We start from the raw sequence: 22,540 nt of genomic DNA on the forward strand, positions 1-22,540 counted from the left end.
TAAATGATATGAATAAGGTTAAGAAAATATAACCAGATTGGACAGTTTTCTAAATAAAATGTGTAGATGTGACTAAATGTTCCTCATCATGCTAAATGCTGTTGACATCTGTGAGTGGTTGTTCACTGGTAAATGGTTGCTGCAGTAATGACTGTGTGTGTGTGTGTTGTGTGTGTGTGTGTGTGTGTGTGTGTGTGTGTGTGTGTGTGGTGTGTGTGGTGTGTGTGTGTGTGGTGTGTGTGGTGTGTGTGTGTGTGTGTGTGTGTGTGTGTGTGTGTGTGTGTGTGTGTGTGTTGTGTGTGTGGTGTGTGTGTGTGTGTGTGTGTGTGTGTGTGTGTGTGTGTGTGTGCTGTGTGTGTGTGTGTGTGTGTGTGTGTGTGTGTGTTGTGTGTGTGTGTGTGTTGTGTTCCAGCGCTGTTGGTCCATCAGAAGGCACGAATGGAGAGGCTGTGGCACGAGCTGGAGCTGAAGAAGAAGAAACTGGAGAAGCTAAAAGAGGAGGTGAACGAGATGGAGAGCGACCTGACCAGGAGACGGCTGGAGAGATCCAGCTCCGCCTCCCAAATCCCTTCTGTAAGCAAGAAACACCTTATCTCTCGTCAGCGCCATTACCACCTTTTTGCTCTAATTGATGGACAGAATGAATCTTAACCAATACGGATGCCCCGATGGCCAATTCAAATTATTTTTCATTTGCAGCTCAATTTTAAAAACAAGCTCCAAATGATTCTTATTAGCAGTGTTTTTGTGATGTTCCTCAGAACTGCAAACCAGGTTCTCCTGATTATTAGTGACAGATAAAGCCTCAAGAGAAGAAACCAGATCTGGACCACATTACATTTCTGGCTCCTGTGAACATCACAGGGCCAATTTATCATTCCGATATACTTCCATATTTTCAGACTGACAAAGCGTACAGTTTATTAGATTCACTTCACAGTTGTTCCTTCAGCTAAAACAGGGACAGTTCAACAGAAGAAAAGAGTCTGAGGCCCCGGCCACACGAGGACGAAAACGGTCGTTTGCGTTACCGTTCTGTGTCATAGAGACCGTTCGGCCACACGAGGACGACCGAATACGGCACTAAACGACTGCGGAAACGATAACGGGTCCCAAGGTGAATAGAACGGCATACGCAACGCTCTGGGGGGTCCAACGGCTCCGTGTGTAGGCCCTATACGATCATTTTCTGATAATGATGAGGCAATAGCCCCGCCTCTCCCCACCTCTGCTGCTCACCCCCGCGTCAAAGTAAACTGCACACTGAATTCAGATTATTTATGTGAAGTCTAATCTGACAGGACGGAGACACCTCTCAAACTACCTAAACTAGTTATAAATATGTTTATTTTTACTGTCGGCCGGGTCACTCATTACTGGATCAGCTGCTGCATGAAACAGACACTGACGCTGTCCGAAGAGAGGGAGGAAAAAGAGAGGCTCCGTGTATTTTATTATTATATTATATAGAGTCGTTATTCATTTGTTTTAAAGCTCAATAAATAACAAAGAAGACCTTTGACCGGCACTTTTATAATTTTGTCCGGAAGATTTAAACTTTAATACACGTTGACTGGCAAAAAACTCTGCCCGGTTCCCTCGGCCCCCACCGCGGAGAATAAACAGAAGGGCAACCATGACAACCATGCTTCTTCGCTGCTTTTGTGGAGGAAGTTACAGCGCCACGTACAGGTTCCTGCATGTACTGCAGCTTCTCCAGCGGTTGGAGCTAAACGGAGCGGTCTCGTGTGGACAGACACTATCCGGTGAATATTGCGTTCCACAGAGGGAAAGTGGCTGCTGTAGCTGAGCTGAGTCCTTCCTTTGTTCAGAGTTAATAATAATAATAATAATAATAATAATAATACATGGTATTTATATAGCGCTTCTACTGGTGCTCAAAGACGCTTTACAAGCCAGCAGAGGAAATATCAACAAAGAAAATAAAGTGATAAGCCAGGTGGAATAGGGGCGAGAGTAGGGGTGTAACGGTATCCGTATTCGTCCCGTACCGTCACGGTTCAGACGTCACGGTTCGGCACACGACGAATACGCCTTTTTTTTTACGAGTGGGAAAAAAGTCTGTCATTCAGGGCAGTATCCACTACACTATTTATAATCCAGAGGGCGGTATTGCGCCTAAAAGCTGTTTACCAGCCTCCCTTAAACAACAAATGAAGAACAAGAAGAAACAACAACAAACCTGGAATTATGCATTTGGGACGTTTTTTTGCTTTTCCTTGTTGAACCGAACCCGTACCAAACCGTGACCCCCAAACCGAGGTATGAACCGAACCGTGACTTCTGTGAACCGTTACACCCCTAGGCGAGAGGTTAGAAGATTAGCAGTTGAAGGCAAGAGTGAAAAGGTGAGTTTTGAGAGTTGTCTCCCGCCTGTGTGTGATGGCTGACCTGCTGACCCCCCCCCATCTCACCCCGTTTCAGATTGAGGAAATGAAGCAGTTGAGATGCAAAAACAGGTCCCTGCAGATCGACATTGACTGCCTCACCAAAGAAATTGATCTCCTTCAAACAAGAGGTGAGTCTCTCTCTGATGTGTCTTTGTCACTGGTTGTAAACTAGCATTCAGAGTAATAAAGTGAAGCGTAGGTAGGGAGGTCAGACCGGGTCCAGCTGTGCAGCTGCTCACATCCTCTCTGCACACACACTGTGCCGCTAACTACCAGCTCTTCCTCAATTGCATCCTGTTGCTGGTTGGTAAGTGATTTATGCCCCTTGGCAGTACTCCACTGCTGATAGAAACTGACCCCACAGGCCTCATGAATGAATAGTACTCACGGAGTTCCCTGTTGTGGGACGGCCCAGTGACATGTTGAATCAAAAACCCTGGAGCTCAACACTAAGCTCTCATTCAGAAGAACCTCATTCCACCGTTGGCAGCAGTCAAACCAGGACCGAGTCAAACAGTGTCAGTCCCATTAAGAACTTATAAGGGATCGTTAAGGTTATCTATGGCTGACTTCATAGCTCAATGAAAAATGCCAATGCACTGTTTTCCATCTGTTGACAGGACCACACTTTAATCCCAGTGCAATCCATAATTTTTATGACAACATTGGATTCCTCGGTCCTGTCCCACCCAAACCCAAAGGTACTTTATCTCTTGGTAAGTTGAGAAAAAGCTGCATGTCATGTACTGTATGAAACTGTGAGTGTTTAGGGCAGGGGTCTGCAACCTTTTTGACCACAAGAGCCATTTTCCACCAATTGTTTTTGTCTGGAGCCGCAAAACATATTTGATAGCTTATAACGTTGTATGTATTGATACATCATAGACAAAAACTACAGTTTTTTTGCATGTATTATTTATTACATTATAGAAAACTGTTTACCTCTAATAAGAAACAAAGAACTCTTGTAAGGAGAATTAAAAAAAATACAGGCCAACTTTAAAATAAATCAACGCAGCACTTGGGGAGTCCTCTGCACATTTGAAGGAAATGAATATAATTCAAATTGGCCCACTTTGAAATAAATCAAACATATAGCTGCACCCTAGAAAGAGTTACCTGATTGAATGATGACTGAAGATCGTCAGCTGTCTTCCTCTCCGTGTTGTTCCTCGATACGTAAAGGCACCTTTGACAACTTCTCTCCACATATCAAACATTCCGGTAAGCCAGCATCGTTTGCTGTGAAAGCAGATAACTCTGTCCACACAGAATTAAACCCTGTGTTCCTCCGGTACTTTTCTTTTCTTTATCCATAGTTCGCTCACCGAGCCGGGGTCAGGTTATTCGCCTGCAAGAAAATGAGTTGACCTAATTAAAACTGTTTTTTAAAATGTTGTATGTGTCACAGTATCACCTCAAAACACAAGATACGAAACATTTTCAACCGTGCAACCAAATATAAATAGTCCTAGAAATACTTTGATTTTATTTCCTTCTTATTGTTGTCTAAGCTCAAGGGGGCCAGAGTAGAGGGCTTAAAGTGCCGCATGCGGCTCGAGGGCCGCGGGTTGCCGACCCCTGGGTTAGGTCCATCCATGCATGAGGTTGTCTTTTTGTAATATTCATTGATTCATTCATTGATTCATTGATTGATTCATTCATTGATTCATTCATTGATTCATTCATTGATTCATTCATTGATTCATTCATTGATTCATTCATTGATTCATTCATTGATTCATTCATTGATTCATTCATTGATTCATTCATTGATTCATTCATTGATTCATTCATTGCATGCTGTCTATCATACTGTACCTGCTGACTGAAATGTGTACACAAATAATCTCTTCTGCTCCAAAACCCGTTTTCATCCATCCCTTGAGCCCCCCTTGCCCTGCCTGCTACTTCCTCTCTGTCAGACGTTTCATTTTTCCTCCTCCCTTCATTTTGAACACTTGACTTGGTCTTTGATGACCTCTTGGTTTTCACCTTATTTAAGGAATTGATAAAACCATGCTTTGTAGTATTATAAGGTTATGCAACCCTTCAAAGAATCTAACTAGCTCAGAGCTGTTTGGAAATGATTAAGTTAAATACTTTTAGAGCCATGACAAGGTAACACTCACCAGTATTTCACAATAGAAAGGCAAAGATTAAAGATGGAAAAATAAACGTATTTCTATTGCAGAGATATCCAAAAAGCCCTTCTGTCTATCATCTCACACCCAGCCTGCTTTATTCCATTTGGAACGCTACACGTTGTGTTGATTAGCATGCATGAGCAGATGGTAATTCATTCATGTTAATTAACCCAACTTATGTTAATTGTCCAACATATGCAAGTTAGCATCCGGCAGTTTCTATGTGCTGGGGACCCGTACTATACATCTCTAACATAACACTTTGGGGTACTCACCATTCCTGGTTCACTGTGCTGGCAACTAGACTATTATCACAGCTTCAAATGTTAATGATCTGGATGTCCATGTTTGGGTGGGTTGGTGGGCAGCGTCTGACTTGTCCTCCTCTTCACAGACGTGGGCACCAAGGCCGTGAAGCCCCTGGCAGAGCAGGAGGAGGACGAGGGGACGCAGTGGAGCTGCACCGCCTGCACCTTCCTCAACCACCCCGCCCTCAACCGCTGTGAACAGTGCGAGTTCCCGCGGCACTTCTGAGCCTACAAGGCCCCCTCCTCTGCCATCCTGTCTGCACCATAACACCAGAGAGAAGGCCTTTGTTCTTCTTCGGTTTCTTCGTGCTATGAACTGGTACGGGGCTCGCTCATCGTGCGTCCTGTTCTCCTTTTTTCAATGCTCCCACTGAAGGCCTGACAGGATGGTGTTCACAGCTGAGAGACTCAGAGGGGGGGGCGGGGAAACTTTTCCCGGGATACCTCGCTGCTCCCACTTACAGTATTACAAGTGTGGCCCAGCAGTGTGACCACACCACACACACACACACACACACACACACACACACACCACACACAGGTACCTATGTGCCTTTAGTTGATTGCATTGGGTTTTTCTTGCTCTGTGGTGGCCTGTTCAGCCACTGCTCTCCATCTGAAGGGAATCCTGACGGACTGATCGAGGACTTTAAAGTGCTGTCTGTAGAGGATGTCAAAGGGGGGTGTTGCTAACTGCCACTCTCATGTGCCTCTTGTCCTCCCTCCTCTGTGCCTTGGGTCACGAGTTAATCAAAAGAAAGAAAGTTGCATGCTTGTGTACAGTACATGGAGGCAGAAACTCCCCTTGAGATTTTAACTGTACATCATTTTAGAATGTGCCTTGAAAGCCTCCCTCCTCACACTATGACTTATATTTCCTGTAAGTATAGCTTTATAGACTTTATTAATGTTGTTGTCTTGTTTTGTTCCCCTCTTCCAAACAAATAAGCACCATGCTCCCTTTCTAAGTGTTTGATTTCTGTGAGAGTTGAAGCCTTGCAGAAGGAGAGGAACAGAGTAAGAGCCCTGCAGTCATCATGAAGCTGCGTCTGCTCAGCGCTCGTGTGGCGCCCAGCTTCCTGTGTACCACCGCACAGCAGCAGCAAAGAAGAAGGCTATGGAGGGCTTCTTTTTCTTTTTTTCAGGACGCCAAATATTTCAGGAGGGGGAGGGGAGGAGTCAAAAAGCAAAATGAAACACTGCCATCTTATCTGACAACTGGAATGTAGGTTTGATGTTTTGGGGACAGCTTGACCCCAGTGCAAAGAGACACTCGTCCTCCAGTCCCGTCAGGAAGTGACTGCAGCTCTGAAACAGCTGATTTGGTTGAAAGTGGCATGTTGCTCTGCAGCTGATGGAGTCCTGTGAGGTTACGAAGATCAAAGTATTCCTATGATGTAAAAAATACTCATATACAGCAGGTCACAACACAACTGTCCAGTTTGTATACTCTTATTTTTATTCGGCTCATTTCATCCTCCTAAGCTTTTATTGATGAGGGTGTCTCTAAAGTTTACTTATTGTCATTAACTTACCTTAACTGTGGAGTAGTTACTTAGTTTTGTTTTTTCCACACTTGTGAAATGTTGCCTTGCATCAGTGCCTTTGGAACTATTGAATTTGTATTGATCATCGATTCTGTCACATCCGAGTGGCATTTATCAAAGCAAAATGTTAGTTGTTGAAACCCATTTAAAAGTAGATGAATTATTGTCTCTTAAGCACTTACGCCATACTTTTCATCTTCATCTGCACCTTGGTGTGAAGAGGTAGTTTATTCATGTTTTATTAAATTGACAAAAAGTGATTTGGATATCTAAAGTGTTTTTTTGATTTTAGCTGGGAAAACTGTCTTTGTAACAGATAAGTTATTTGTAAAAAATAATTAAAAAAATCTATTCTGAGTTGTTTTGGTGTGTTTGTGATACAGTTGCTTTTATCCAGTAGATGGCGGCATGGGTTCCAGGAGCAGCTGGAATCAAAGCGGCACCCGCTCAGCGTCAGCCTCGGGTGGTGAATGCTGCTTTCTTTCAACTTTATTTCTATTGAGTTGTGTTTGTACATTCAACAAAAAACATTTCACATGTTTATTTGTGGCTTCTTTTAGCTTAGAACAAAGGTAAACAAAAGGTCAAAAGTATTTCTCTCACTCTTAAGTCATTTTTTCCATTATATAGACCTCTTATAATATCCATCCACTACACTTTAATAATGGCTCCTTACACCAGTTTGTTGTTATTTATTTATTGCGTATTAATAACAGGTATGTATCTATCATTATCAATCACACAATCATGTATTTGTCCATGGTAGTTCGGTGCATTCCTTGGCTAACCCCCAGAATGTCTCCAAATGCACATTTTCAGAAAAGGTACTCCCCACATAAGCAGCAACATGTTAGTTGTGAACAGTGTTGTGAGGCTTCTCCATCCAAACGGGTGTGTTTGGTGAGAATGGCACATGTTGAGCCATTCTCACCAAACACTTCATCATACAATGAATGATTATGATGAAGCTTTTCCTTTGGTTACCAGTCAACATGTCTCCTGCGGAAAAGGTCCACTAACGTTTTGTCACGAGATGTCTTACTCTTGAGTGTGTCACTGGAGGTCTTGCATGGATTATCACCTGCATCCTTAATTGATAGTGGCAACACTTGTTTTGCTTGTTTTCTCCTTTTGAGAATATTGATGTCTCAATATGCCAACGGTAGAGATGCTGTAAGCGTTAATAACAGTTGGCCGATACTTAAAAGTTAGAGCCACAGAGATGGCTAGCAATGTGTACATCTGACAACCCATATGTGCACTTACCTCCTGATCTGAATGCTCCTGTTTAACACGATGGAGTCGTACATTCAAGTGCCACAGCACCGTCCTACGTATGGAGCACATTTTCTGCCATAAATCCCAAACCAAACAGCAATCACCTGCATAACAGCACTGTCCCTTCACTAGCGTTTACATCACTGAGTCATCAGGCGCCTGAGTGTGTGTCTGCTGAGCTAATGTCCTCAACCTGTTACCATTCAAATCAAACTGCTTTGCTCTCTTCCAGAGATATAGCTATAAATGCTGAATGATTTTAGGTTAAGAAATATTCAAATGTCTTTAGTGTCAATGTCACAGTATCACTGTTACAAAAATATTGTCCACTAGGTAAGAAGGAAAAAAAACCGTTATTTATTTGGGTCACGATCAACCATTTCCTTTCACTTCCTTTTTTAAATGTCTATTCCAACAGAGGTAACAAAGCTAGGTGCTGTAGTCAGTAAGTCCGCTGATCCTTGGTTTCTTTGGGTTGATGGTGGAGGATCTGCAGCAGCTGACCTGGTCCGGTTGCAGCTGACCTTCAGAGCTTCTAATGCTTGCATACTTCAGAAAGTTGTTGTATTTATGTGAATATTATGGCATGGCTGGGCTCTACCTCTGCTTCTGTCTTATCCTTTACATGGCCAGATACCTGTAGCTTTCATTTCATCTTAATGTGTCACACGGGTGGAGCTGCAGACTTGTGCAGCAGCAGCTCTATTAAATCTTATTTCACACATCATGTTCTTTATTTACGTATCTCGCGCACCTACAAGGACTGGGTAATATGTGAACCAATGACAAATATTCAAAGTTCTTTTATTTCACAATATTCAAAAAGTACACATTAGTATAACAGAGTTCCTCACTTTGAGGCAACATAAGAAAACAACACATGCTGCTTTATTAAAATGTTTTTACTGCTACAATAAGTAACATGAATTGAGTGTGTGCATTGCACTTTTACACTAAAGAAAGAGCATTCAGTCTGCGACATGTTCATGTTTTAATGCTTGAAATACAGGGTGAGTTGTGAATGTGTTCTAGCACAGAGACATGGTATGAAGTATATTAAAGGGGACCTATCGTGCAAAATGCACTTTGTGATGTCTTCTCTCTATCACCATGTGTCCCCGGTGTGTCGGGGAACTCACGCAGTGTCAGAGAATAAAACCCTCTCTTTTCCTCCGTACCCAAATCTCTAAAAACGGGGGAACAACGGAGCTGATCCAGATTTGCGTCCGATATGACATATCTTAAATGTGGACCCACGGCCCAATCAGAAACGTTGCTATCAGAAACAATGCCCGACTGTTTTGGACGTAATATGGTCGGTGTTTACATTAGCATCGCTAACACTCAGAGCTAACCTGTACTGGAGAGCATGTGTGTGAAGAAGCAGGAAGTAAAAAGGAACTCACCTTGTGGTATAACCGGCAAGAGAGAAAGCCTTTGAGCTCCAAACTGTTTCAGAGAGAATCCTTGATAATCCATGATATGGCGTTTCATCACGGCAGCATTTAGTTTAGACCGTAGCTGCCGGGTCCCGCATGAGCTCAGACACCTCCTTTTTTATTTTGTTATACATTTTTTTAAACAGGAAGTGAAATAGAGGGATATGAGGCATGGCTAGAATGGATGATCTGTTTGGTATTTTGAGCAAAACACTTCATAGACATGTTTTTTATATATTTGTATATATGTGAGACCTATGCTATTTATTGCCTAAAAATAGCATGATAGGTGACCTTTAAGAAAAGAAGCCTTGTTCCCTTTCTCCAGGTTTCTCTGTGCCTGAGGGTTGTGAGACGGTTAGTAATCTAGAAGGAGACATGGCTGCTCCTGTAGCTCTGGATGAGAGAGATCAGCTGGGTCATGTCTGAGATGTGAGGGTGGGTACTCATGACCTGCTCCACCGCGCCCTGAGGGAACAGGGTGCTCAGCTGGCTGCGCAGGCCCCCCCTCTGCTCTGCGGCCGGGCTCCTGGCTCCGCCCTGCAGCCAGGCCCCCCTCTGTGGAGCGGGGCCCCGTCTGTACTGCTGCTCTGCACTGTGTACAGGAGGCTCCCTGTTATGTGGAGGCAGAGCTGGGCAGGAGCCCCATGCTGGGTGGTGGTGGTGGTGGTGGTGGTGGTGGGGGTACGATCTAGTCTGAGGATGAGCACAGCTGCACACAGGGCGCAGGCAGGGCACTGATGAGTGGTGATGGGGATAGAAGGAGCCTGAGAGCGAGCAGTCGTCGTGGCTGTAGCTGGCCACTCCGCTGCTGTAGCTGTGGGGGGGGAGCTCCACACTGTCCTGGATGTAGAGCCTGGACATGGAGCTATCCATGGAGCTGAAGGCCTCGTCCTCCTCAGGGCTGGGGCGGAGGCGGGGGCTGCTGGTGTCTCTGTGGAAGACCAAGAGCTCGCTGGGTGAAGCCCTGAGGGACAGGTCGTCTGTGCTGAGAGGGGGGTTGGGGGAGCTGTATCTGCAGTGTGTGTTCTTGGCTCGGTCCCTCAGCTCGTCGGCCACAGACAGCTGGGACTGGTGGGCCCGCTCCGGGTGATAGAACTTGCACTTGACTCCATAAGTACACTTCTTTCCTGAAAGAAGGAAAATAAGTTAGTTATGAGCTCCACAGCTGGAGACCTGAAGAACACTGAATGTGTGTGTCTGCTGGAAACACACACGCTTCACAGACACATGGAGTGTGACCCAGCTTCCTCTCAGCCAGCAGATACTGTCGGCAGGCTGTGGCTCTGGAGACCAGAATCAGTCTCCACTCCGAATTAAGAGCATTACAAAGTCCTGAACTCGCCTTGGATTTATGATCCAGTTGTCTACTTTAGTCTTTGCTACATTTGCTGTCTGTCTAATATTTTGTTTGCATTGAGCAAAACGTGCTGATTTTGGAAGAGTTCTGTTTGTTGTCAGTGTAGATGCAGGTTAGCCGGCGCAACACACTCTCACTCCATAATCGTCCAGGAGCGACACTTGGTCAGGGTCCCATGGCGTGCATTTGTGACGCTCCTAGGCTCCTTCAGCTTCATAAAGGGACGCAAATAGCTTTCAACTGATTGCAATGTATTCCCATATGCGGCGGGATTTGACGCTCATGGAAGCACGGCATTCGTTTGTGTCGGCTGCCCTTAAAGGCAATGTGAGCGTCCATTCTCATTGGATAACGGAGAATTGTACATCCGGAAGTAAGTATTCCCCTTACTGTCGATTGATTTTACAGTGATATCTGCACTACTCATCGACTAAAAAACACCAGATTATCCTTGTTAATTACACAACATTGATTGGTTTAAATTGTGTGCAATGCTTTTGTATTTTTCCCCTTCGATTCGGAGAAACAAATATTTTTTCGGAGTAAAGGATGGCAGAAGACACTACACTACCCAGAATCCCCAGCTATCGTTTAGGACTACACCATGTGCTCTGTTTGACAAACCCCGTGATTAGTTCTCAAGCTCTGTGATTGGTTGACCTCCAACTGCATTCCATATGAAAAAAAAACGTTTCGTAAAAGATAAAATCATACTTTATTCAGCAGTGCTTGCTTTACTCTTTGAAAGTCATCACATGAATGCATTGTGATAAATGGTTCGGCTGCATTCAAGATACAGATCTGTTGTAGTTCTTTATTTGTATTTATCTACAGAGATCGGGCTCAGAATAGAACGGAAACTATTCTTTTACCGTTCAGTTTGAATTTCACAATAAAGTTAGTAGTAATATTTTGTTTTGATATTATTGTTTTTTATTAACTACTAGACCGCTGGGTCATGTTAAGACCATCTTTTCTGTGTTGCTGTGTTTTTTTTCCCCATCGCTTTTGTGTTACAAATATCAAAACAATAACTAAATATATCCGTCGTAAACTAAACCAGAAACAGCAGTATATTTTATTTTGTTAACACTGTAAACTTGACAGCTTTTTAACCCAAACCACCTACTGGTTAAAGCACGTTATTACACGTTTAGAGTTTAGAGAATGCAGGTGGATTGTGTTGCTTTTTAATGACTGTTTAAAATGCCTTTTTCTTAATGTATTTTATTATTATTAACTACTTGTTACTTGTTACTTGTTGCTAGGGACGCTGCTATCGATATTATTTCTGTTATGTTGTGTAACTGTTTAATGGTGTTCTCTTTATTGCTAGTCTACCCCCTTCCCCGTCAATGTATCCACAACACAAACGTATTAGTTTAACAAAATCCGCATCTAAAATTGTGGCATAGATAGCCTACGTTATTTTCCCCTGTGCAATTCTCCATTTACTCAACAATAACACGTAATTATCCTTGTGTTTATTTATTTGTTTGATTAATAAACACAAGTTGGAGTCCGTCAGGCCCGGGGGTCGGAGCAGCTCATTTGCTTTAGAGAATATTACACCGGGAAGTAAGTATTCTCTCCGCTTCGCTTGACAAACCCTGTGATAGTCCTCAAGCTCTGTGATTGGAGAGTGTGCTCCGAGGGTTACGCCGAGCGTCGAACAGCACTTGAAATGGGATGGAACCACGGCAGACTGTCCAAAACTGGATTTGAACGGGTCCACCCCCCCTCCCCAGAACTACACATGCTGGCTATTGTGTTTCGCAACATGTTCTGTATCTATGGCACGTCTCTACTGGGAGTTGTAGTTTTAAAAGACGTTTTCGTATTTCCCATAATAAGAAGTTGCCAGTATTAAACTGTGTACATTGCCCATAATGGGCAGCATTAATATATATACACACATGCCAGCTAAGGTCAGAAGAGCTTTATTTAACAGCTGGTCTTATGTTTGTGACCCCTGTTGTTAATTGATTACATTACATTAATTGATAAGCCTGAAACATGCACTTGTCAAGGTTCAGAGGCAAATTTTGCAAATATGGCAGTAGCCATCGATCAGCTTAAAATAAGATATACTTTATTGATCCCAAGTTGGAAACATTTGCGTTACATCAGCATGTGTAACAGTTGTAAATATGCAGTGGTGTTTATTTGTAAATCATTTAGTATAATCACACAAATTCTGTGTTTTATATTTAATAATTCTGTGTTCTTTATTTATTGATTGTTCAATACCTGACAAGGTCGGAGATGAAATATCTACATACATCTTATAAGAGCATAATACATGATGTATAATATCAGTTAAAATAAGTGCTTCAACATAGTTAACATTGCTGGAGGTATGCACAAATATTGATAGATGTCTTGTAATGCACTATTGAGGAACCTGCGACCCAAGTTTTTCATTCAATGCAGAACTACACCATAGTTGTGTAGGCCTATATGATATGTCAATAAACCTTAGAAAATCTTGAAAGGGATGTGCAAAATAGTCATTATATACAGTCTTTAATTAACTATTAGTAGAGAATAACGAGTAATGAACATACTTTATAGGGATCCTATTAATATCTAATAATAAAAATAATGAAATTCAATAACATGCTTTAACCACTAGGTGTCCCTTTATATCAGGTGTGCACCTTTATGGTGTAAATACAGCCTATCTACCAATTGGATCAAATATAAAAGTCAGCCGAATTAGTGTTGATACTGCAAGGAGACGTATTGTGTGAAAAGAAATGTAAGATGTTGTTTAATTGCTGATATATTTATGATCCACGTCACGTTTTCAGTTCCTCATGTTTGTCTAGAAGTCTTCTCTTCAGGGCTCTATAAATACAGAACTACGGCAGATATGTAATATTTAATGCAGCCGAACCGTGTATTACAATGCCGTTATGTGATGACTTCCAAAGAGAAAAGCAAGCACACTCGGAATAAAGTATTATTATTTTTTGTTTTAATGTTTTCGTTCTGTTTCCGGTATTTGTTAATGACGATGTGCTGTGAGATGTGAGACTGGAATTGCACAGGGGAAAATAACGTATCTTTAGATGCGGATTTTGTTAAACTAATACGTTTGCACTGTGGACCAACACTATACATTGACGGGGAAGGGGGTAGCAATAAAGATAACACCATTAAACAGTTACACAACATAACATAAATAATATCGATAGCAGCGTCCCTAGCAACCACCTTGGTAACAATGAAAACGTTCTATGGACGCAATTTCCTGAAGTAATCTTCGTAATAACAAGCAAACTAAAGATCATGTACATCCACTGCACACATAATCTGAAATAACAACTCATATGTCTCGCATCAAATGACATCAAAACGCATTTTAATGGCCAAACTAACTTTAAAATAGGCATTTTCCACCGAGAATAAAACGAAGGTCGGCCATGTTTTGTTTTTTTGCAGGGAGAAATTTGAAGATCACGTGACATAGACGCCAGCCATTGGAATGAATGGTGAAAAAAACGGGGTTTGTCAAACAGAGCACATGGTGTAGTCCAAACGATAGCTGGGGATTCTGGGTAGTGTAGTATCTTCTGCCATCCTTTACTCCGAAAAAATATTTGTTTCTCCGAATCGAAGGGGAAAAATACAAAAGCATTGCACACAATTTAAACCAATCAATGTTGTGTAATTAACAAGGATAATCTGGTGTTTTTTAGTCGATGAGTAGTGCAGATATCAGTGTAAAATCAATCGACAGTAAGAGGAATACTTACTTCCGGGTGTACAATTCTCCGTTATCCAATGGGAATGGACGCTCACATTGCCTTTAAGGGCAGCCGACACAAACGAATGCCGTGCTTCCATGAGCGTCAAATCCCGCCGCAGATGGGAATACATTGCAATCAGTTGAAAGCTATTTGCGTCCCTTTATGAAGCTGAAGGAGCCTAGGAGCGTCACAACTGCACGCCACGGACACTGACCAAACGTCGCTCCTGGACGATTATGGAGTGAGAGTGTGTTGGTTTGAACCAGTCCTGTCGTACACCTCTCTAAACTCCATTCTCGTGTCTCAAGTAGCAGTATTCATTTGTCGCATGAATAATAACCTGGATTGACACACACTTTTTTATCAGAAGATGTGTCCTTATCACTTTTGTGATCCTGACTTTTCATATGTTTTTGTTTGATGTGAATGGTTTACTTTATGACTATCATCCCTCTTAAAAAACATGCCTCTCCATCATCCAGCATGCTGATGTTAGCATGGCTGCAGACAAATGAAGCCGCACAACCGTTGCAGCGAGCTGCCGCTGTTGTGCAGTTGTAATCAGTGGCGTTTTCTCCTGGAGGCCAAGGGAAGCCACGCTTCCCCTGTTTTTTCGGAGTGTAGTTATAATTTTAATAAATAAATAAAAACACTTCGTTTAGTTTAGGAAATTCTTTGTTGTGTGTTGCTGCCGGCCCGTCTCTCCCCCATTCTCATTGAGTATTTTACAAAGAGTGAAACAGCGCCCCTCTAGATGTTATGGTGAAACAGTAGATTGCACTCACTGTTGCGAGAGGAGGCCAGCCGAAATTGGCTTCCCTTGGTGAAAAAAAATTGAGAGATTGACCAATCAGATGAGGCTCATGTGATGCCCCTGCCAACCTGTGATTAGTCAGGGCCATGCCAAGGGAAGCAAGAGGCGGCCGGCTTCCCTTGCCTCACAATCAAATTGCATCAACTTAGTGTTGCAGTGACGCATCCTAAAACCCGGAAGTAAGCTGCGCTCGGGTTCCCTCGACATGGGATTTCTCCATAGGATTTAGGAAAATAGCTCGAAATAAGGTCAGTGGAAAACGAACCTGTTAGATAAATGCAAGTTTTGTTCAGTCGGATAATATCCACATGTCTACCCTACTTTTATCATTTTCTAATCATAAATCTAATCGATAGAAGATAGATAGTGTCACTGTACCACTCTCACCGCCGTTAGAAAGTAGCAAGCAACTGAAGCAAGTGCAATTATGGAGGGTGGAGATTTGGAGTATTTCATCAAAAATAATTGTACTAAACTTCCGCTACAGCAGCAACAACAAATACAATCTGATGACAGGCCAATGCCCAAACTGGAGCTGTGCACAGCGAGGAACAAAGGAGCGAATCGGACGTAAAACGTTAAAGGTCTCCTGATTTAGTTTGTGAATGCTTATTAGAGTTTGGGCTGGAGAGTGCGTGCGGACCTGTCGGTTAGATAACAGGCGTGTGTAAGTCCTGCATCTGATACAAATGTGTGTAAAATGATACCGGGTGCTGTAATCACTCATCTGGTTACGTTATTACATTGACCACCACACCCCCGACTCAAAAGAAAGGAAGTATTATTGGCTTCCCCTAATTTTTTCCCCACGCCACGGTTGTAATCCCCATTAGAGAAGGAGGGTGTAAACTGAGCAGTGTTGGGTCTGTTGTTGTGAAGCTGAGGAGTGAACTGACCGTAAGGACAAGGCTGCAGTTTGTTGTCTGAGCTCCACGGCTTCTTCAACAGGAAGTCATCGATGCTGGGGCCGTTTCTCCCCAGCGGATCATCTGGAGGCATGAACCTGCAGCAGGGAATGCACCGTGTTATTTTCAATCTGCTCTCTCACTTTTATCTCTATTACACCAAAGCGGTTAGAAAGCTGGCTGGAACCGGGGCCGATCGCAAATCTGTACACAGCGCGCCGGCTCTTGGCCCCGATAACTGGTTCCTATTTTGAACCAACAATCTGCTGGGCTGGAACAAGAACCTCATTCTTAATAGAGTAACAAAGGCTGAAGCGAGATTGACCTGAGAAATAACAGTTCATGGCGAGGAGAAGAACGTTTTTACAAGCAGGGGAGCCAAGAACGCAAAGTGACTAGAACACAACCACACACATACATTATGTGTGTGGGCAGACGTGGGACATATTGATTTGTCACCATCATCTTAAAGACTACTGTTGCTTTCATGACACATTTGAACAGAGGCACAAGCTTCTGTTTGTACTGACTTTCAGGTGTAATCAATACATATAGGCTGGTCTTCATATCAGATCACAAGGAAGGTCACAGTGAAAAATAGGCAGATAAAATATGGCGCTAGAAAACTGCTTATGCCACAATGACAGCAACAAGAATTAGTTTAATGCATTTATGGTGATTATTTATCATGCCTATAGGAATAGTCGGTTAATGTTCCGAGACCCAGGATTTGATATAAAATGTAATGCATTTTAACAGAAGTGTCATTGAGTTTGTTTGCTCAAAAATGATCAGCTTCTGTAACACTGAATTTGGAGCCCCCTGTGGCCCCCCTCCAAAACATGTTTTATTATTATACAATATCTGATAGTGTCGCAGCAAAATCTGCGTTGTAACTTCGGTCAAAAATAACAGGAATGGTTTTTTTCAATAATATAATTAAGAAAACTGTAACTAAGTCTTTGACAACAATTATGTCACTAAAACAAACACCGATGATAGTATTTCAATGTTTTTGTGTGGGCAATGACGTAATACTGAATTAAAAAAATCGAAAATCTTGAACGCGCAGTCTTTGTCACTTTAGTGGTTCTGTTGGAGGGGGGGGGGCAGCACCTGCCTGTATGCTGTCAGTCTTACTTGTCATTAGCGAAGGAGTACATGAGCAGCCTCTCCTCGATGAACTTCTTCCACTGCGGGCTCTCTGTCTGCAGGTCTCGGTAGTTGTCGTTGGACACGATGATGCCGTCGGAGTCGAAGGCCAGCTTCACGATGTAGCGGTCGTCGTAGCACACCACCCTCTTCCCGTTCACGCAGCGAGACGGCGTGAACACCAGGATCTTCCTCCGCTCCAGCTCATGGAGAATGTGTTGATCTACGACAAAAAGAATGATATTGTTTAATCATCATTATAAGGCTTATTATTAGGTGAAAGCATGGCAATCACCTGGTCTGTAACAACAAAAACACATGTCCACTCTAGTGGCCTCAATGCTTTCACATGTTCAGTGCTGTTAGAGGAGCTTGGCTTATTATGTTTCTGAAGTTTTCAATACAATTCAGAATTCAGTGGTTAATGAGCATGATTTAGGGTAATAATGATTCAGCACAAAGTCACACTTAAGCACAGCTACATCTATTGCATGTGTATCGCTGCATGTCCACTTCAGGTGTAGTTTACCCTGTTCTTTCTGATAGATGAGCTGAGCTGCCGCAGGGAAGCTGAAATAAGGATCAAGGACGCTTGATCCTTATTTCAGCTTCCCTGTTGTGACAGTGAACTTTGCACAGTGATCACAAATGGTTTGAAAAGGAACTTGGAACTGAAAAATAAATAAAATACTGGGTTTCAGTTTTAGATTTGAAACGTCCTTGTTGCTTGATACTTTTAGTTAGACCGTGAAGTAGGGGAACTCCAGGCTGCCAGACAGGAAGTGAAGAAGTTGTTAACTCACATGGTACACTTTTATCCAAAGCCACTTACATGCACTTCATTTGCGTGTACATGCATGCCTACGCAAATGTGGGGTTTTATACAGGCTATATATATATATACATGTACGGTATATATATTTGACCTTTTTTAAGAAAATCAGTCTACGAACTGAGCATACTCTGTACTTACCTGCCTGAGAACAGAATCTGAGTTAAAAGTGAGAGAATAATAGGCAGAAAGTTGGCTCCATGAATTGTATCGTTGCACTGTGTCTGCTGGATATGAAGTCATCTCTTTGCCATCATGTTTGCCATATCCCCTTCATTGTCTTGTTTTGCTGGCCCAGAAAGGGGACGTCACTGATGTGGGGTGAAGCAGGGTCTAGTGCTCTCGGTTCATCCTCTCACAGATCATTAAGTTGTAATACTCGTGCCAAATGTGGCTCGGCTACAATTCTGGTTGGTCCTGATTATAAGTGGTGAAATGTGAAGGTTATTGCGCTTCAGCCTACACTCAATGCACCTGTCTTATAACAGAACACACGGTGACAGTTGGCTGAGGTCAGACCTGAGCCTGGAGAGAAGGCCTGTGCTCACCAGTAGCGTGGCGTGGGGAAAAATGTAGGGGAAGCCCATTTTTTGGGTCGGGGGGTGGTCAATAACGTAACCAGATGAGTGATTACAGCGCCCGGTATCATTTTACACACATTTGTATCACACAGATGCAGGACTTGCACACGCCTGTTATCTAACCGAAAGGTCCGCACATACTCTCCAGCTGAAACTCTCTCCTTATTAATTTAAGCATTTTACTTATTAATGTATGCAGACAATCACACAATCTATGTGATTTTTGGATTTACCGTGCCTCTCAATTGCCCGTGACAGGTTGGCAAAGTCGATGAATCCTGAAGTTGCCCAAGGATTGTTCAGGGAGCACGAATCCTTGTCAAAAAGAAGACATGGCCAGCAAAATAGATGCTGAAGTTTAGCGCTTCCAGTTAGCCACTCCGTGCGGACATAATTGTCCTCATTGAACGTCCGATTCTCTCCCTTTTTCCTCTGCGTACACACAGCTCGAGTGCGGGCATTGGCCTGTCATCTGATTTAATTTGTAGTTGCTGCTGTAGCGGAAGTTTAGTAAAGTTATGTTTGATTAAGTACGCCAAATCTCCACCCTCCATAATGCTTCATTTGCTTGATAATTTCTAACGGCGGTGATGACAGTTACAGTATTAAAACTGATGTTGATGTGATTTGATTGGATGGCAGTGTCCAATCAAATCGCCAGCCGCCAGCCGCCTCTGAAGGGAAGCAAGAGGCGGCTAGCTTCCCTTGGCATGGCCCTGACCAATCACAGGTTGGCAGGGGCATCACGTGGGCCTCATCTGATTGGTCAATCCCTCCATTTTTTTTCACCAAGGGAAGCTAGATTCGGCTGGCCTCCTCTCGCAACAGGGAGTGCAATCTACTGTTTCACCATAACATCTAGAGGGGCGCTGTTTTTTTCACTCTTTGTAAAATACTCAATGAGAATGGGGGAGAGCCGGGCCGGCAGCAACACACAGCAAAGGAGAATTATCGAAACAAAACAAAGTGTTTGTATTTATTTATTTAAATTATAACTACAATCCGAAAAAACAGGGGAAGCCTGGCTTCCCTTGGCCTCCGGGAGAAAACGCCACTGGTGCTCACAGAGCTGAAAAGTGTCCTGAGGAACATTGTTATATCTGGAGGCTCTCTCCTCCAGCTCTTACCCGTGATGGGGGCCTCGGCCCGCGGCTGCTCCTTCCTCCACAGGGGGACGAACACGGTGATGTCTTGCAGCCCTCTGTCCCAGAACCAGCTCACTGCCAGCTGGAGGCCCTGGCATGAAAACACCTTCTTGTTGCCATGGCTACAAAAACACAGACACCACAGTCAACAAAAACAACTTCTCTTTTTTGTTTTCATGCACGTAACGCACTTGCATCCCCTTTCCCCCTTTGGTTTCACAAGGCACGTGCTCAGAGGAGTCTGAACCACAGATCTGCAGCGTCACACCCTGAACCTGCAGAAGTCAAACTGCTCCTTCTGCTCTATTGTTATGCTTTATGTGATCATATGCACTCTTAAATTGACTTTAATTAAATGTATTATGTCAACAGATTTCACATAACTGTACTATTTGTAGAAAGCAATAATAGGGTTAAAAACATAATATTATTGCTTTCAACTAACCTAATAGTTATGTGACATTTGTTGACTTTAATTAAAGTCACAGTTTTTCCAGTGTCTCTTTAAAGTTCACCTGTCAAAGTCCAATATTCTCTGTCTGTCTGTCAAGTAAATACTTCTTCCTTCTTCCTCTTCAGCTCACTTCCTTACAGGACCACATGCTCTTGTGTTCTTGTTTTCTCATATCATTCCCTCCTCCTATTGTCCATATCATTTGTTTGAACACATTTTAACTCCGAACTTCCTTGTTTCCAATTGAGGTCATGTCAAACATTGTATGATAAGAACTGCACTCAGTATGGACAGTCCTCCTGCTGGGAAGATCAATGTCTTTCAGGCATAATGTAATCCTGAAGTGATTGCAGAAAGAAGTCAAAATGAGAGCGGCATATCATGTTTTCACTTCCCACGTCTCTCAAGAGGAAGTGTGGTGCGATCAAATCTGTGAAGTGAAACAAAGTGTGACACTAATAGAGACACTGGTATTCCAACGGAAATCTATTTGAACCCTAAAGTAGAGGAGTAGAATTTTCTTTTCCACAAACTTCTCTGCTCTTCTAAAGCCTCACACCTCCATCTGGCTGTGTACATTTACATACATAAATACTTTGAGATACCTGTTCCCTATGTAAGGTTACGTTATACTTGTACTGTTTGACACTTTGCAGATAAAGATCTAACCTACAAAGATTATCCAATTCTAAACTTGAAAATGGATATTTGGATAATGATGAAAACATCAGACACTGTGAACACTTACTTTATACTTTAAGAGCGTTTTAGAGTTGACAGAGTGTGTTAGTGATGTGTGAGTGTGGCGCACCTCATGGCCACGTTGCTCCCGTCTATGACAACAGCTCTGAAGCCTGCGGGGGGCTCTCTGGGGGGCCCGGCTCTGGGCTCTGCAGGCCCCGGGCTGCAGCCCCTGGGAACCAGCCGGGGGCTGTGGGGGCCGCTCCTGTTGCTGCCAGTGTGGCAGGTCTTTATCAGCTCCTCCAGGATGTCGTTGGTCTGGGCGTCATGGTGGAGGCTCTCCAGCACCTTCAGGATGTCAATGTGAGAATATCCCAGTTTGAGAAAGCGCTCCACTTTGACTTGCTGCTGCCGGTCCATCCTGTGTCCTCTCACTGTCTGTCTGTCCGGGGAATCCTCCGCGCCTCCTTATTCTGGCTCCTCAGCGTCTCCGAGGCAACGGCCCGTTGACAGGTGTCAGCAGGGATGGAGTTGACCTCTGTCAGTGTAAACAGGAAGCACAGCTGCAGTCGCTCAGGCGGATACAATCTACTCTTCCTACCACAACCTCATGACTTCCAACGCACACGCAAACAGCGCTGATGTCACACTGCGTCAGAAACCCTGTCACACACACACACACAGATCCCTGGGCCAAGTTTACCTCCAGTGTCACTCAGTGTGAGTGAGCTGGGAGTGGCGCTGTGTGGAAACCCCCCCGACAGATCACAATGTCAGGCGATAGCTCGCAACCCACTTCTTCCACTTTTTTCCTCCCACAAGCAGAGCTATTCTGAGTACAAAACGTTAGCAACATTCTCTCACGCTATTACACCTAAACAATGTGTCAACTTGACATTTGAAGTATGAGGAAAAGAGAGGTTTAATGTGAGCACCCTCCCCTTTGCATAGGGCTGGGCTTTGCAGAGGCTTGCTACAACTTGCAGCGAACCACTTCCTCTGCTACTGAGTCGACACTCAGTTCATCAAGGAGGCCCTCACCCTCATTTATCCCCTGAAATGAAAAGATTATCTCTGCTTGATTGCCTCACTACCTCCAGCGACCTTTGCTCTGTAGCTGCGTACTGACTGCGACTCCCTGTCTGAAACACAACACGTCTGAACACGTTACAAACATCATTCACCATGAGCCTCATTCTGTACTTACATGAAGCTGAGCTGGATCCTCTCTCTGTGTGTGTGTGTGTGTGTGTGTGTTTGTGTGTGTGTGTGTGTGTGTGTGTGTGTGTGTGTGTGTGTGTGTGTGTGTGTGTGTGTGTGTGTGTGTGTGTGTGTGTGTGTGTGTGTGTGTGTGTGTGTGTGTGTGTGTGTGTGTGTGTGTGTGTGTGTGTGTGTGTGTGTGTGTGTGTGTGTGTGTGTGAGAGCTGCTCTTATTACTCACAGGAGGAAGTAACTGAGAAAAACCAGCAGTGAAGAGACCTGTGTGCATTAGTGATTTCTACTTCCTCATCAGGATCCTCAGGAATCTGTTTCTCCCCATGTGCTGTGCTGAAGTAGAGCTGTGATAAAGCTGTACACTTTTATTAGTCATTCACACTTTTTATTTCAATTCTCATTTGTAGTTCATGTGTTCACTGGGACACATCCGTTACTGTAATTATTTCCAAGCCTTGTTGTACAGGTGCAACAAACAAGACCTAACATGTAAAGGGAGCTTCAGGGAAGATGGTT

At 43.4% G+C, this 22,540-nt stretch overlaps 2 protein-coding genes across 4 annotated transcripts; one reads left to right on the forward strand and one right to left on the reverse strand.

Annotated features, from left to right (window-relative positions):
- The first annotated feature begins 316 nt into the window (after positions 1 to 316).
- LOC117535230 (TGF-beta-activated kinase 1 and MAP3K7-binding protein 2-like) lies at positions 317 to 6,770 on the forward strand. Of its 3 annotated transcripts, none has more exons than XM_034199623.1 (4): positions 323 to 573; positions 2,446 to 2,539; positions 3,032 to 3,112; positions 4,953 to 6,770. In XM_034199623.1, exons 1-4 carry the CDS (start codon positions 439 to 441, stop codon positions 5,090 to 5,092), a joined length of 450 nt encoding a protein of 149 aa, XP_034055514.1. In that variant the 5' UTR covers positions 323 to 438; the 3' UTR covers positions 5,093 to 6,770. The 3 variants fall into 3 exon arrangements, with proteins under 3 accessions (XP_034055516.1, XP_034055514.1, XP_034055513.1); XM_034199622.1 differs by having other exon boundaries at positions 332 to 573; positions 3,032 to 3,127; XM_034199625.1 differs by lacking the exon at positions 3,032 to 3,112 and having other exon boundaries at positions 317 to 573.
- Positions 6,771 to 9,306: 2,536 nt separating this feature from the next.
- Positions 9,307 to 22,039, reverse strand: LOC117535231 (endoribonuclease ZC3H12A-like). The gene is made up of 6 exons (XM_034199626.1): positions 22,017 to 22,039; positions 20,940 to 21,347; positions 19,657 to 19,796; positions 17,105 to 17,339; positions 15,956 to 16,062; positions 9,307 to 10,260 (listed from the first exon to the last, which is right to left on the reverse strand). The coding sequence occupies exons 2-6, from the start codon at positions 21,227 to 21,229 to the stop codon at positions 9,497 to 9,499; spliced, it is 1,536 nt and encodes a 511-aa protein (XP_034055517.1). The 5' UTR covers positions 21,230 to 21,347; positions 22,017 to 22,039; the 3' UTR covers positions 9,307 to 9,496.
- Between the last annotated feature and the right edge of the window lie 501 nt (positions 22,040 to 22,540).

Source organism: Gymnodraco acuticeps, unplaced genomic scaffold (genome assembly GCF_902827175.1).
Source record: "Gymnodraco acuticeps unplaced genomic scaffold, fGymAcu1.1, whole genome shotgun sequence".
NCBI classification, from domain to species: Eukaryota; Metazoa; Chordata; class Actinopteri; order Perciformes; family Bathydraconidae; genus Gymnodraco; species Gymnodraco acuticeps.

What these genes read in the sequence shown, in the direction of transcription:
- LOC117535230 (XM_034199622.1), top strand. Translation starts at nt 439, where the DNA reads ATGGAGAGGCTGTGGCACGAGCTGGAGCTGAAGAAGAAGAAACTGGAG. An exon ending in TGATCTCCTTCAAACAAGAG is followed by an intron (nt 2,540 to 3,031) that starts GTGAGTCTCTCT and finishes ATCTGTTGACAG; the next exon opens with GACCACACTTTAATCCCAGT. An exon ending in CAAAGGTACTTTATCTCTTG is followed by an intron (nt 3,128 to 4,952) that starts GTAAGTTGAGAA and finishes TCCTCTTCACAG; the next exon opens with ACGTGGGCACCAAGGCCGTG.
- LOC117535231 (XM_034199626.1), bottom strand. Translation starts at nt 21,229, where the DNA reads ATGGACCGGCAGCAGCAAGTCAAAGTGGAGCGCTTTCTCAAACTGGGA. An exon ending in TACTCCTTCGCTAATGACAA is followed by an intron (nt 16,063 to 17,104) that starts GTAAGACTGACA and finishes TCCCTGCTGCAG; the next exon opens with GTTCATGCCTCCAGATGATC. An exon ending in ACTGCAGCCTTGTCCTTACG is followed by an intron (nt 10,261 to 15,955) that starts GTCAGTTCACTC and finishes TCCTTCTTTCAG; the next exon opens with GAAAGAAGTGTACTTATGGA.